Genomic DNA, 16,094 nt, shown 5'->3' on the forward strand with positions numbered 1-16,094 from the left:
CTTTCCACCAGTGGAACCATTTATGGTGTTGGTTCATTCGCATCAACACACAGAGACATCAAAGCGATTGCTTTCAAACCTAATCTCTCTTTCTCGCAACTCTGTACTTTACTTCACGCCAAGTCCCACCTCCGCTTGGCGCTGATTGGCGTGCTGACGTCATGCAACATTGCATTTCAGAACGTTCCTTGGCTGCGGCGCAACTTGTGATTGGCTGAGAGCGGTGCCCTTGCACAGCCCTCACACACACTGTCATTCTAATTATTTTTTTTGTTCTTTAACTGCAACCTTCCTCTTCGTTAAACTGTAACTAATGAATCAAACTTGACGGACTGAAAAAATAGACTTTAAAAAAAAGTAACGTGAATCCAGTCAAATAGCTCTTCTTGCAGTCCTAATGTTGAAACACTGCAACTTGTTCTTTATTTTTCTCTTTTTGAAAAAAATGGGTGCGTAACAATATAATTAAAAGGCAGGCGCATGCGTAGCCCGGCGATGCAATCAGCCAAAGGAGCAGTCACCCGCCTACAAGAAGCCGCTGGCGCTTTCTGATTGAACAGACAAGCCGTCTATCAAACATAGGATGAGATTAAAATCTGAAGTGTTAATTAAGTTGCTTTTATGCAAATTCCCGTGCTCTGTTCTATAGATTTAGATTTATAAAAAAAATATTCGAAACAAATTTTGAACAAAAAAACATGGCATTTCATTTCTCACCTTTTTCCCCCAAAAATGTACAGGACTCACTCCCATCGAATCAACGCACCAATTCTCCACCATTGTACAACAAAAATCTATGAATCTAGTGGGTCAATTTTGCCACAGGAAGAATGGAAAGTGCATTTGATAAACAACCCTCCCCAAACTAATTTTAATCCCTCTACACTCTCGAACTAGATAAAACTTTAAAACATTTAAATCGGGAGTAAATTTCCACTACAGGATATTTGCTGCATTGGGATTAGGAAGTGCACTTTGAAACAAGCTACATCCCATGAATAAAACAAAACTAGCTATTTAATTTCAGTTCCTTCTCGGTTGTATAATTCCGAATTTAAAAACTTTTCAAATGCTTTTAAGCAACTATATATATATTTAGACTATTGAGCAGAAGGCTAAGCATGCAACTGCTAAACTTAGTTACAAAATGTGTGCAATGGGGGGGGGGGGGTTTGCTGCCAATACGCGTGCGCACTGGGCTACTCCGGCAGGGTGCCATTGCTCCATCCGGGTCCTCCGTATTAGCATTGGCAGCCGAGGCACAACTTTTCCTCGAGGCAAAGTGAAATCCCGGCGCGCTCGCACCCGCGGAATATAGTCCCCGGATTCAGTCGCTCAAACCGTTAACGGAAAAGTCGCGGCCGGAGCCTCGGCTGCTTCGCAGCTTTGGGCGTCGGTGTGGCGGCAGCGCTGAGGCCCGGAGCCGGCCCGCTCCTTTCTCGACTTGTTTTCGGGAGAGTTTTGTGGAAAATGGCGTAAAGTGAGTGATGAGTCCTGTGTCCGTACTAGCAAAGAGAGGCAAGAACTTGCTTTGCAGACTGTGTCTACTTGTTCTTTCGATTGTTTATTGCCGGCTTATTTATTTATTTATTTTAAAGCTGTTTTAAGTTTTTTTGATTAACGCGGACGCGCTTGTAAAAACATCCACGCCAGCAATCGCACGCACACAAACAACTAACTTCATTTCGTTTGGATTCAAAGTGTCTGAAAAAGTGCTTTTGAAGTCCAGCCATGGAGATGCAAAGCCTTCAAGAGGCGCTGAAAGTAGAAATCCAGTGTCATCAGGTAAAAAAAAAACCTTTTCCCCTTTATGGTCTAAAGGGAGAATGAGAGAGAGGGAGCGAATCAAACCTAAAATAAGCTGGGCATTTCTTAGCAACGCTTTGGATTTAAGGATCAGTTAATGGCAATAACCCGCTGGCGAGATTGTTTGCATCCAAGATCTTTAACTTTGAGACTAGTTTTTGCTGGTGTTTGAGTTCTGAGCAACAAGGATTTGGAGTAATATTGCGGTTGGCTTGTGTGTGTGTGTGTGTGGTGAGGAGATTAGTACGAGACTTGAATATTTATGAGATGTTCGAAACTGACTCAGTGTTTGCGTGCCTCTTTGTTCCTCCCAGTCATGATAACTTATATTGCTCTTTGACCTTTTATATTAAAATCATATCAATATTCTAATTTTTTGTTTTTAGAAACTAGTTGCACAGATGAAGCAAGATCCACAGGTAAAATAGCTGATTCTTTAAGTCTTTTCTTTATCTTGTGTGTTCGTGAAGACGATCAGAAACTTTATCAGTGCAGATCTCATTTGCCAGTCAGCATAGCTGTAGAGTGTGTATATTAAACAGTAACTGTTAACACTGCATTGCATTTAAATGGGCAAAGTATTAATTTTGCGCCCATGTCATATCGCAGACGTGTCATTTTAAAAAAAAAATATTTTTTCCCCCAGAATGGAGAACTTAAGAAACAGCTCCACGAAAGACAGTCCCGAATAACATCTCTTAGTGAGAAACAAGTAAGAAATTGGTTTAGTTCTTGGCCGTGTATTGATGTGTATAGTACCGATTTAACATTTGCGATGACTTTCACTAAAAGTAACTGTGGGGGAAGGGAGGAGGGATGGGGAGTTGTTAACAATGAATGTGCAACCTTGCAAGGTTGCACAATGTGTGACGAAAGCTATGTACATGTAGATGAACTGCTGAAGTTAAAATGTTGGTTTATATGTTGAGATGAGTTTGCTTTCAAATGAAGTGAAGTTGTGGCGTGCGTTTAAGTTGGCAGATTCTGAGGCGTCCATTTTGGATAGGTCGACATATTTTCCAAGTATGAAAAGAGAAGGGGAAAATCTGGCAACTAATGTGCACGTTAAGTTTATAATACCGATTTCTATCGTCAGGCTCCCCACCCAATTCTTGCTGGAAAGCTTAAATAGTTTATTTATGTTTTTTTGAGTTACAATGCTCTTACTTGCTGTCTCCTTGTTCTGATTTGCCGTGTAAGCGGTTGATTCGGGCTCAGCATCACTTTCCTTTTTCTTCTCTCGTGTGAATTTAATGAGCGGGGTATTGATCGGGACTTGATTTATTTTGGGAGGAATTTGAAAATATCGAAGTGCGTGGATATTGATGCCCGAGAACTCCGAAGGCCGACTTTGCATACTTGGAGCAGTTGATGGAGCTTGGCTTCTAGCGGAGAACCCTGATTATTACAATGGAAAAAAAATTCAGCACCACGAACAGATGCCATTGAACGCACAGCTTGCCATGGCTCTGTCCAGCACTAAGCTTCTCAGCAATTTTGTGTATTTTTGCAAAAAGATCAAATTTTTAATTTTCTTATTATTGACCAGAAAGCTTATCCATAATTCTCATTAAGCATTTTAAGAGATTTAAAATCAGGATATTGAGTTTTTCTGAACTCCATTGATCTTGTTTCTTTTGGAATGCAGCTTGCAGCACCAAGTTAGCCCTGCATCTTAATTTTGTTCGAGATCGAAACGGGCTATTCTGTAAGGATAATCGGTGATCTTGCTGGTCGGTTTAATAGCTAATGATGTACAGTATGACTTTTTTTGGGGAGAAGTAATTTGGTATATGTTATTTATTTATTTTGTTAGCACATTCAATTTGGTAGTGGAAGCTTCCATTTTGTAAGTAAGGGGTGTTGTGTTTTTTTCCTAACATGGAGAAAACTATGGAATGAAGAAATCGCAGTCTGAAGTGTGGAGGGGGATGGGGCCTCATTCATGCTTAACATTACCATTTTGATCGCATTGATATTTTGCGTGGATGAGGGGGGTGGGGAGCGAGAGAAGGGAGCACATAGACTGTTGGCTATCATCACTACATGTTTATCAAATCAGTTTTTTTTAATTAATCAAAAATGTCTCCCAGCCCAATTGTGGAGGAAGGTATTTTTATTTTTTGATCACTCAGCATTTTGTATTGTAGTTAGAATAAAAAATGTGTACCAAAAGCTGTAATGTTTGCTTCTACTTTATTCATCACTTAATCAAACTTTTACTTAGGTGGGAAGAGCATGGGATTTTTTGACCAAGTACTCACAGTAATAACTGTTCTTTGTTACATTAAAAATTCATAACATAATGAACTGTAAAGTGCAAATTTACTGCACTTCCCAGCATGTGAAAACAGATAAATGTTTCTCTCTACGAAAGTGCTAACTTCCACTGATTTTATGCTCGTCAGTCGCTTTCCAATACCTTGCCCAAATGGACATTCTTCACAAGTGAAACTAAACAATAAATATTAGTGGGCAGTTTGATCATGAGAGAAAGAGGCTTCACACCTATATGTGTGCACACATGCACTTTTTCAGTAGGAGTTAACAATTTGGGTAGGACATCCCTCCACCTGTGAAATCATTTACTCAGCACAAATTATTGATTGAACCCAGGATTAAAATTGGAAATTTCCTACCTTTGTGACACAGTATTATTGTGTTTTATTTATTCACTGAGCTATTGGGGAGCCTGTGATTTTCGTGGTTTATTTCCAAGTGAGCAACATTGGGGCAATTTGTATTGATTTCCGTTGTATGGTCCGATCTTAGAAACAACTTTTTTTTTCTAACTTGAACTGCACTTGAAAAAAGTGAGTCCCTAATGAAGCGTCATAACTAACATTCATGCTGAAGTTTAGAAGAATATTTTTGCACTCTTGAGACTTCTGGATTTTTCAATATGCTGATCTCTTGATACCATAATTTAACTAGACTTGTTAACCATTATTCCTTGCATCTTTGAGTGCCAAGAAAAGGTTTACCTTTACTTGGAATGTCATAGATCTGTTGTGAACTACTTGACCACTTCATTCTCCATTACTTAGGTTCATTTTATTCTAATCAACCATTTGAAATAGATGGTAACTTATTGTAGTGTTAGCTCATTCTCTCAGAACATGACTTTGAAAAGTTTATTAAGGCTTTATTCTTATTTCTTCCCGCCTCCAGTACATAGGAGGTTAAAAGCTTTTGTTCTGGATTTGAATATGAATGTTTCATTTCATTTCTTTAAACGTTCGGTCAACAATAACATATTGTAATCAAATATTTTGAGTCATGTCAAACTATTACACTTAATCAAATGAAAAATAAATTTCCTGCAAATTGTCTGGCTTCAATCAAGGGTACTTCACAAGAAAATTAATTTATTGCATTATTTTACTTAAGGAAATCAACTTTGCCATATGTATGTAATTGACATAGAAACTACCTCTACCTCTCCAAACTTGTTTTTCTAAATAAGGTGTTAAATTTCTGTTTCATTGAAAGATATAAGATTTCCTCCTTTCATTTGTGAGTGCTTACACTCAAAACAGCCTAAAACCATGAAAATCAATGATATGCAAAATTTAAATTAAGGGATCACAAAACAAAAAGAAGTTTGAAGCAGTCAACAGTGAGTAAGGAATAACTGGCCATATTATTACAGTTAGGACACGGCATACAATATCTCTGACGTCTAAGCAACAAAAAGTCTTTTTGGTGTAAACACGAACTAAGAAGTAATTATGTGATGGGGAAAAAGTCTATTTTCAAAACCTGTATGCATTTTAATACAAATAGATTATGATGAAGCAGATTTGGTAGTATTTTGCTACCTTGCCAGTACATCAGTGATAATGCAGTCTCTTTTTCTGTGATTTGTTACTTGGGCAACTGATGGGTTTGAAATTATTCACTACATGCTTTTACTGACCGAATGTTGATAGGAAACCCTTTGCCTGTATGAGGTTGTTTAATATAATTTAATGTAATGAAGCACAGTAATAATGCTTCTTAGTGTCACTTGACTGTTGTTTGAGCAGAACATTATCTTTCACATAATACACATCTCTCTTATATCAGTGTGTGTGTGTGTGTGTGTGTGTGTGTGTGTGTCTGTGCGTGCCTCAGCAATACTGACTTGTGTAAACACATTTAATGGCATATTATTTCTCCTTTTATAAATATTACATTTCATTTTCAATGAAATACTGACAGTGTTTACCAATTTTTCATGATTGCAGTTAAGCTAGAGGGCTGTTGTAACCTTTTCTTGCAGAAAATATTTGCATTTTCCTGTTTGCCCGTTTACACACTCTGGCTAGCGGAAGACAGCTTTGTTTCTGGCTTGTATGACATATTTTCTAATTTCTCTGTTTTTTAAAAGTTGCTTGATTTGCAGTGCATCTCATGTAAATAGTTAATATTTGTGCTACTTTTTTAAAAAAAGTGCTTGTATATAACAATTCATTTAAATTGACTTGGAATTCTTTACCAAACTCAAAAATTGGTATAACTTTATTGCTTTGTCCCTTGAAGTGTCTTATTGGATTAACTGATTATAGGATAGGATTAAAAAGTTTCTTCTAGCTCAAATATATCTTATAGCTTGAATATAAAACTAAAGCCTGGTAACTACTTTTCCTTTTGTGTTAGTTTTCACTCATCCTCCACTTTGCAAAGACTCTTAATGAGGCATGTTTCACAGGTATCTGTGACTACCTTGCCAACATTGCCGTCTTTGTATGGTTCTTGCTTAGGTGTTGTCAGGAGGCTTTTTCTGGTAGATGATACTGAGTTTGGAACTATCCTTAACCGATATCCAGTGGGGTTACTGGATTGTAATTGGAATTGCAACTCTGACTCAATTATTTGATTTTTGTTTTCTTAAGCTCGGGGGCATTGAGGCCAATTTTAATATGGCTAATACCATCTGCTTGCAACCAGCTAACTGCATAGATCAGCAATTGAACAAGCTATGTTGTTTTTGTGCTTGACTCAGGCAAACAAATACAGTATCAGAGTAATGTTCACCATTGTGGACCACTAGAACTTTTATCAGCATTTTATTTATATAGTTTTCAGCTTGGCTTTTGCATATTCTCTGCACTTCCTCAATTCTACTGCTGTCATTTGATGATTTTTAAAGTTAAAAGATACTCAAAAGCTAAAATCTAGAATTTAAAAAAAAATGTATGTTGTTCTCTGTGTCTTTGGACATGCTCTGGTGGTGATTAGATCTAAACCTCCTTAGCCATTTCTGTATCAGCTGCTTATTTTTTTTGTATAGTTGTAATTTCCAGTATGTCATGTAGATCTGCTGAAGCAGCATACTTCTGGCTGTAACCTTTGACAGCAGCAATGTGGAAAAATGTAGTGTAAAGCAGGCCTTTGTTGTGTTTAGAAAAAAAACTAGTATTCTAACAAACTGCAATGGGTTGCTGCTTCAATGGTGGGCAATTATACTTAAACAGATTTAATTAATTATATAGTCATGGAAAATATGCTTGTGTGTTTTATATGTGATGATTGAGTCATATCAATTGATTTTCTCTAATTATTGTTTCTCAATTGGTGGAAGACTGATTTGGCCATTTAATAGGATAGTTTATTTTGCACTAGCATGAGGTGGAAATAAGTAGCAATGGGAAAATGTTGAAGTCTGGCTAGCTTAAAACTTTTTCATTTCTGACAGATACACTTGAAGTAGTACAGAAGTTGATTAAGTGTGCTGGAGGATTTAAATGAGCATTTTGGATACAATTAACTGTGTGCTAACACGTATCCTTAAAGTCCATGTGTACCTAGTGTGAGACAGTTCAGAGTGCTAGTCTGAATTCATTGCAGCTAGGCTAAAGGTGACTGCAATTTATAATATGCTTTAGTCTGCCTTTTGCAATTGCCTCTTTTGAGTTCAAACAATTGTCAATGTTTTTAAGAATGTATATGCAATAATGTTTTCAGAATACCACTTTATAAATAGTGCTCAGTACTTTTTTTTAATGTGCAAAATATCATTTTATTTTAAGAAAAATAAAATCTCATCACTAGCAGTACACCCATTAATGAATGTTTTTCAGATTGGAGCAAGGTTTGTCGTGGAGTTCCCCAGGGGTCAGTGTTGGGCACCTTGCTTTTCCTGATGTATATTAATGACATAGACTGTGGTGTTCAAGGCATGATTTCAAAATTTGCAGATGATACAAAGATTGGGAACCTTGTCAACTGTGATGAGGATAGTCTTGAACTTCAGAAGGACATAGAGATGTTGGTGGATCAGGCAGACAAGTGGCAGATGAAGATCAAGAGAAGTGTTAGGTGATTGATTTTGACGGGAAGAATATGGAGAGACAGTATAAAATAAAGGGAGATGCTCTAAAGGAGGTGCAGGAACAGAGGGACCTCGATATATATGTACATAAGTCATTGAAGATGGCAGGGCATGTTAAGAGAGCAGCTAATAAAGCATATGGTTTCTTAGGCTTAATTACTAGGGGCATTGAGTATACGGCTAAAGAGGTCATGTTGAACTTGTATAAGACAAGAGCTAGGCCTCATATGGAGTACTGCGTCCAGTTCTAGACGCCATACTTGAGGAAGGATGTGAAGGCATTTGCAAGACTACAGAGAAGATTCACAAGAATGATTTCAGGGATAAAGAACTGTAGCTATGAAGATGGATTGGAGAGGTTGGGACTGTTTTCCTTGGAGAAAATAAGGCTGAAAGGAGACTTGATAGAGGTATTCAAGATCCTGAGGAGTATGGACAGGGTAAATAGTGAGAAACTGTTGCCACTAAAAGGCGCATCAAGAACCAGAGGGCACAGATTCAAAATAATTGGCAGAAGGAGTAAAAGTGATGTGAAGAAAATTTTTTTCACCCAGAGGGTGGTTGGAGTCTGGAATAAACTTCCTCGTAGGGTGGTAGAGGCAGTTTGATTGAGGTATTCAAAAGGGAATGGATTGCTACTTGAAAAGAAAGAATGTGCAAGGTTACGAGGATAAGGCAGGGGAGTGGGACTCGGTAGAATGCTCTTTCAGAGAGCTGGTTCAGACTTGATGGGCTGAATGGCCACCTTCTACACTGTAAAGATTCCATGATCTAACCATAATACAATTTATAATGGCATTGGTGGTTCCTATTTTAATATCTACTTTCAGAACTTTGTTACATAGGAAAGTGTTAAGATGATATAAAGATTGAGAAATTCTAAATTCCATTGTTGACTTTATTTTTTTCCAGCTAGGACTTTAAAAATAGGGAAGGCAAAATAATATACTAAAGCCATAACCGATGCTCCTCCCATCACTCCTGAAAGCGCGCGCCCCCCCCACCCTCCCAAACACAAATGCCATGTTAAATTGTCCTGTTTGAAAGACCAAATTTTAAATGATATTTTTCCTCTCTTCTAAAAATAAACCATTCACAGAATGTGGGTGTCAGTAGCAAGGTAAGCATTTATTGTCCATCCCTAATTGTCCTTGAAAAGGTGTGGGAACCGCTGCAGTCTGTGTGGTAAAGTTATTCCCAAAGTGCTGTCGGAGGGTGTTCCAGCATTTTGACCCAGTGACAATAAAGGAACAGTGAAATATTTGCAAGTCAGGATGGTGTGCGAGTTGGAGGGAACTTGCAGTTGGGTGGTATTCCAATGCACTAGCTACCTTTCTAGACAATAAAGGTTGCAGGTTTGGGAGATGCTGTTGAAGAAGCATTGGTGTGTTGCTGCAGTGCATCTCGTAGATCAGTGGTTCTCAAACCTTCTTTTATCGAAGGACCTGTTTTCAAATGGATTAGTAATCACTGATATGCCTCCCCCCTCCCCATTTAAATTATAATACTATATTATACTCATAATATGAGAGTGTTGTATGTTTCGATAATGCTTTTAAGAAAATAGGTATTTACATACAGATAAGAATGAGATGGTGGGTATGCTGGATGCTCGCTCTAGAGTGTGTCTATCCTAGATACGATGTTTGACAGTTACATTTGTAAATTATTCTCTACTTCCAGACAAGACCTGTACTTTTTTTTTTCCCCAGCCTTAGTGATATGAACTTGTATTTTGGTGCCCTTTCTTTGTGTTAAATATGTAGTACTTCAATATTAAAAAAAAATCCTTTCTCTTGAGCAAAACTGAACTCACCTCACGCCTACCACCAGCCTTAGCTCTACCTGGTGACCATAATGCTATGTCCAACATTGCTTCATGCATATTCCCCTGCTAGATGAGACAGCTAATACAACCTACATTGTGCATGTAGTGATTGCAAGCTGCTTATTCACTTTTGACCGCATGTTAGAGGCAGTCACCCATAGTTGGGAGCGAGTAGCTTTGGGATTCCTCAACATTGAACCCCATGAAGTCTGAATGGCACCTGTTCAAACATGGGCAAGGACACCTCCTGCTTATTACCACCTATTGCCCTCGCTTAGTTGATGAATCATGTTGAACACCGCTTGGAAGAAGCACTGAAGGTGGCGAGGGCAAAGAACCTACTGAGTGAGGGACTTTAATGCCCATCACCAAGCGTGGCTTGGCAGCAGCGCTGTTAACCTAATTGGCTGAGTCCTGAAGGACAAACTGTCAGCCTGAGCTTGCAGCAGATGGTGAGAACACCAATACCAAAGAAAAAACTGCTTCATGTTCAACACTCTCCCTGTCACAAATGCATCTGTCCACGACAATATTGCTGGGACTGACCACTGGATACGAGTGTGGCCGAGTCCTGTTTTCACACTGAGGATACTCCATTGTGCATTGTGGCACTACCACAATGCTAAATGGGATATTTTGGAATGGATCAAGCAGCTCAAAGTTAACAGCAGCAGAATTGTGTTCCGCAGTCTAACCTCATGTCCCGGCATATCCCTCTCAACCATTACTATCAAGCCAATGGATTAACTCTGGTTCAATGAGGAGTGTTGAAGACAGTGTCAGGAGCATCATTCAGGCATACCTAAAAATGAGTGCCAACCTGCTGAAGCTACAACATGTGCATGCTAAGTCGTGGAAAAAGCATACTGTGGACATAGTTAAAGTGATCTCACAACCAACTATCAGTTTAAAGTTCTGCAGTCCTGCCAATTCCAGCTGTGAATGGTGGTGGAGAATTAAACAGCTAAAGGGAGGAAGAGGCATCATGAACATTCCCATCCTCAGTGATGATGGAGCACGGCATGTGAATGCAAAAGACAAGTTTGTAGAGTCTCTAAACATCTTCAACCAGAAGTGCCAAGTGATCCACCTCAGGCCCCTCCTGAGGTCCCCACAATGACAGCAGCCAGTACTCGGCCAATTCGATCCCCTCCACACGATATCAAGAAACGGTTGAGTGAACTGGATACAGCAAAAGCTATAGGTCCCGACAACATTCTGGCTGCTGTGTGGAAGACTTGTGTTTCAGGATTAGTTGTTTCAGTACAGCTTCAACATTGGCATTCACCTGACCAAGTGGAAAATTACCCAGGTATGTTCTGTCCATAAAAGTCAAGACAAATCCAATTCTGCCAATTATTGCCCTATTAACTAACGCTTAGGATGGAAGTTATCGTTGACTGAACTATTAAATGTACTTGGTCACTAATAACTGGTGAGATGTTGTTCATTTTGGGTTCTGCTGGGATCACTCAGCTCCAAATCTCCTCATAGCCTTGGTTCAAATATGGATAAAGGATCCAAGTTCAAGTTGAGGTGTGAGTGACCACCCTTGACATCAAATCAATATTTGATTGACCAATGTCACGGGTCCTAGCAAAACTTGGGTAAACTCTCCACGGGTTGGCATCCAACAATCATTTTCTGTTGTGCTAGATGTGACTTCAATCATTTAAACCTCATGACATCGCGACAGGTGTTCCTGTGTCCAGGGTCCAAACATCTTCAGCTGCTTCATCACTGACCTCCTTTCCATCGTAAGGTCAGAAGTAGAAATGTCCACTGATGGCTACATTGTTCAGTACCGTTAAAATTGCTGTTTTCCATCTTTTGATGAAGAAGTATGGACAATGTGGCCGAGCTCGTGATACTCCCCCAGCTATCCATTCATTTGAAATGCAGTGCTTATTCAGACAGACTTATGCACTTGTATTACTTCGACTGACATGGTGCCAGTTATTCCACTTTGTAATCTTACCATGCTTTAAATTGCTTGTTCCATGCACATTATTTATTTTGCTCATAAAATATAAGAACGGCACATAATCCATGTGAGCTTTTGAAATTTCTGGATGTCATCAGTGCAGCTTTATTTGCATGCTCGGATTATGGCATCTATGAAAATGTAGGTACCTGGCATGCCTAGATTCATTATATATACAGAGGTTGGAATAAACGATGCATGACCAGATGTGAGTGAACCTTTAGCTTCTATCTAGTATGTGCTGCAGGTGGACAATTCAGAAAGCTCGTTAAGAACAGAATTCCATACAAATTCAGATCTTTTTATTCCAGCCTCACTTTGTAAATTGCTGGCAAGAGCACCAACTTTTATTTTTCCATATTGCAGAAGTTTGACTTAATTTGAGAAAATAATCTTAGTTCTGTTAAACTGAAAGGCGGACAATAAGAAACAGTTTGAAGATGAACTGCCAGGGTTTTTTTCCAGATATTTGAAACTTTCTACATTAAAGTAAAACAAAAAACCTCCTAGCTCTCTCAGGCACTGTCTCTTGCTCTGATATAGTTCTACAACTGTCCACTGTCTTTCAGTTCCTTTTTTTGTAGTGATCATTTTTCATATGCGAACCAAGACAGTGAGTACCTGCAGGGTATGTGATCTTTGTAAACTTGTGTTCACTCAGTGTTAAATGATCTCTGGTGGGGCAGCAGTTAGGTTGCCACATTTGGGCTCAATCTCACTTGGGTGGAGAATGGAGAAAATATCAGGATGGTTTCCAGTTAGCTATCTTAGAAAGTATGTGTGTGTGTTTGTGGACATCTGAAGGGAATAGGGTGGAATTGTATACCAACATTATTATATAGGCCAGCACAAAGAATGTAAGGCTTCTGGTGCCTTAAGAAATATAACCACGTAATACCAGCCTTCAGTAGAGGAGGGGAAGATGAAAAGGGAGAAAATTGGCAAAAAATAAAAATGCACTTTTGTGTAGAGTGAATAAATAGCAATCAGGAGCAGGAGTCCTGACTTAGTTTGTTTATTTCTCTTTTGCTGCTTGGTCCAATGGCACCAAAGGAAATTTGCACTACACCTGCTGCCTTGACTGAGATCTGGTAATGGCAGACTGGGAATTGAACCTTTTGGTGTTTATGAATTAGTATCACACCAAAGGATGCATTTATCAGCCAAATCAATGAAGGAAAATTGAGGTTGAGCCTTAATTATACATAAAATGATATAACTTTATAACACAGAAACAGGCTATTCAGTCTAGCTAGTCTGAGTTTGTGTTTCATCTCCACCTAAGGAGTAATTCTAATCTCATAACCCTTCACTGTTTCATAGCCCTTTATTCGCTTTTCCTTCAATACCTATCTAATGTATAAATTCTCATGATCTTGTCTTAAATCACAACTCTGGTATTTAACTTCACAACCTCACGTTCTTATTTATATAAAAAAAAAGTTTCTCCTATTTATCCGGAACTTTACATTTATCTTGTACCTGTCTCATATCTTTTGGAAGTGGCCTGTTTGTATTTGCACTGTCCTCTCTTCGTAATTTTGAACATCTCTGAAATCACCTCAGAATCATCTTCTATTATAACAAAAACAACCTGGGTCATTGAAGTTGTTTTTGTATTTGTATTAGCTCAGACCAGTTAGTTTCCTAATGACTTCACATTGTCTCAGTATCCTTCCTATTGTGTGGAATGCAAAACTGTACACATAGCTCTAACAGTGGTTTCATTTGAGGAATTTTTATAGATTACATGCTGACTTGTATATTCTGTACATCTTCTCATAAAACTCAATATTCATTAAGTTTTTTATGGCCTTACCCATTTGAGATGCTGCTTTTAGTGTCTTGTGAATGTGAACCTTTTCCCCTGCCCATCCCAATCTTTTTGTTCTCCCACATTATCCCACCTTCTCCCTTTCCCCAAGGTATAATTTTTTTTTAACCAAAACACACCACCTCACATTTACTGACATTGAACATTTTAAACGTGTCAAACTTCTGGTATGAGCATGTTGAATTAAATCCAGATTTGAGTTTGTAAAGTTTATTTAAACACTGGCAAATTGGCCCCTGAACTATTGTGTAGAGCTGTTTCAAGCTATTCAGCATTCACTTAGTTTGATTCAGACACTTAGTTAAGATAAGTTTGGAAAAGATCAGATTTGGAAATGGGAGTTAAGCTCTACAAACTTGTGGATTTATGATGGCAGTAGACAGAGTTATTGTAATATTGGTAATTCGGGATTCATTGCAATCTTCAGTATTTTGAATCCTAATCTTTAAGATAAAGCGTTTTTTGGGCGGGGCTTCTTGATAGCCCTGTGTTCAGTGTACAATCTGTTTGATCACTGCGGCATACTGACCAGGAAGCTGCCAGGTTTAATTCACAAACTCTATTCATTCCCTGTGGCTAAAGGAAAGAAAAAAAAATGGCCAGTTGCTTCTTCTGTTTGTAATCCCTCCACCACAAAGTTAAGGTTATAGAAAATCAGCAGTGTTGACCACCATGAATACCCTACTGATGAATCTGGATCTGGGCTTGGAAACCAAGAATGGCAGCTTAGGCAAGTATTTGCATGTGGAATCTTTAGCCTAGCATGAACTGCAACCTTGAAGAGAGTTGCCGGAAGCATTTTAAGTAGAAGTTAGCAATATTGTACTTCCATAATCTGCCATTGTTACAAGAATGGTGGAAAACACCTAGCTTCTGTGCTGAACTACAAAACCCAGATAATGATGCATGTTTGGATGGGGTGTTGTTATTTGCTTTTGAAAGTCAGTCATTTGGATTTGCTTTTGCTCAGCTGTAAATGTTCAATAGAGTTGGTGAGAACTCCAATCACTCACTCAGTGGATTCTAATTATGAATACACAGTCTGAAATCAAATAAGCAGTCTTTAAAAGGAATCAACTCTGGCAGCTTTGTTTAATGGCCTTTAATGAACTTCTTCAGCAGCTTGTATCATAGCAACACATTTTATTACATGGCAGTGTAGGAGAACCAGTTTGCAGATAGAGCTCTGCACAGTCATTTATTTTCCCATCTTTGCACATTATTCTTAGCATCTTAACTCAAAAATACACAAACTGCTTTGACAATTTTGCCAATTCTGATTTGTAACATTTTCCTCTATGATGTAATGATCAACTAATTTAGAGGTTAAATTCCCAAGTTTCTTGAATTGTCTTGTATATAAAAATTACAAAAAGAATTTTATACTTTAAAATCAAATCCTCTTGCATATTTTCAAGCTTAAAACATAAAATGCCTATGCACTTTGTAAAAACATTTTATCCTTCTGCCTGTGTTGCTTTTGCATAAAGTTGGTAGTCTTGTTAAAAATGCTACACTGAAGCCTAGCATTGAAAGTGAAAGGTGCTTTTCTGAGTTTAGGTTACACCAAATTGTTTAGTGGAGTTCATGGTTTTTACTCTGTCTTATTGTACATCTGATCTGGGAGTATTTGATGTTGGCACTGAACTCAAAAATTGTAATGTTCCTCCAGTTCCAAGTTCCTGTTCCATAAGTTATTATCTTGGGTGCAATAAAACTGAAGTAAGTAAAAACTGACGATTTTAAAAATGGTGCTTAAGATCTATTATTTTCCCCCTTCAGTTCATTCACTCTTTGAACCTCAGTGAGAAAGCCTTGCTTAAGTTTAGGAGTGTAATCTAAATAGCGGATGTCAGAGCACACTATTACCATGGTTTCAGTGACTTTTTTTTGCTGTTGTATCACTAGTTTAGTTTTCTAAAGTTGTTTATTAGAGGATAGGCTCCACAAACTCACCTATAGTCAAATTCTTACAGATTTGTATTCCAGATAAACTGCATAATTGCCATTCTGTCCCTGAACCTTTATTTATAAACTTCCTCATTGTATTCCAGGCATTTTGTACTCCTCTGTTGTAACTTCTTCATTTCTTTCAAAGCTCTTAGATGGCCAGCTGGCCCAGGAAAATGACATGTCTTAGAAAATGACACATCTCTCTGAAATAGCTAGTTTTGTATTCAGCTCCTACACTTTTGTGAATTGAACACGGTTACTGTAATAAAGTTACTCAAATGACAAGAGCAGCTTTATTGCTCTAAAAATATACTCTTCAATTAAAATTGAATTTTAACTTGTATTTACCCTGTCATCCCTTTCGCTTTCTTTC

General features: G+C 38.2%; 1 protein-coding gene across 1 annotated transcript in view; it reads left to right on the forward strand.

The window, feature by feature from the left end:
- Positions 1 to 1,252: 1,252 nt before the first annotated feature.
- The window catches only part of phf21b (PHD finger protein 21B), a 252,118-nt gene continuing 237,276 nt past the window's right edge, over positions 1,253 to 16,094 (forward strand). Inside the window, exons 1-4 of the mRNA XM_078568333.1 lie at positions 1,253 to 1,480; positions 1,702 to 1,785; positions 2,193 to 2,225; positions 2,453 to 2,518. Coding sequence (XP_078424459.1) covers positions 1,732 to 1,785; positions 2,193 to 2,225; positions 2,453 to 2,518 — 153 coding nt within the window. The 5' untranslated portion in view covers positions 1,253 to 1,480; positions 1,702 to 1,731. The remainder of the gene's footprint in view (positions 1,481 to 1,701; positions 1,786 to 2,192; positions 2,226 to 2,452; positions 2,519 to 16,094) is intronic.

This window comes from Cetorhinus maximus, chromosome 22, assembly GCF_964194155.1.
Source record: "Cetorhinus maximus chromosome 22, sCetMax3.hap1.1, whole genome shotgun sequence".
In the NCBI taxonomy this organism is placed as follows: domain Eukaryota; kingdom Metazoa; phylum Chordata; class Chondrichthyes; order Lamniformes; family Cetorhinidae; genus Cetorhinus; species Cetorhinus maximus.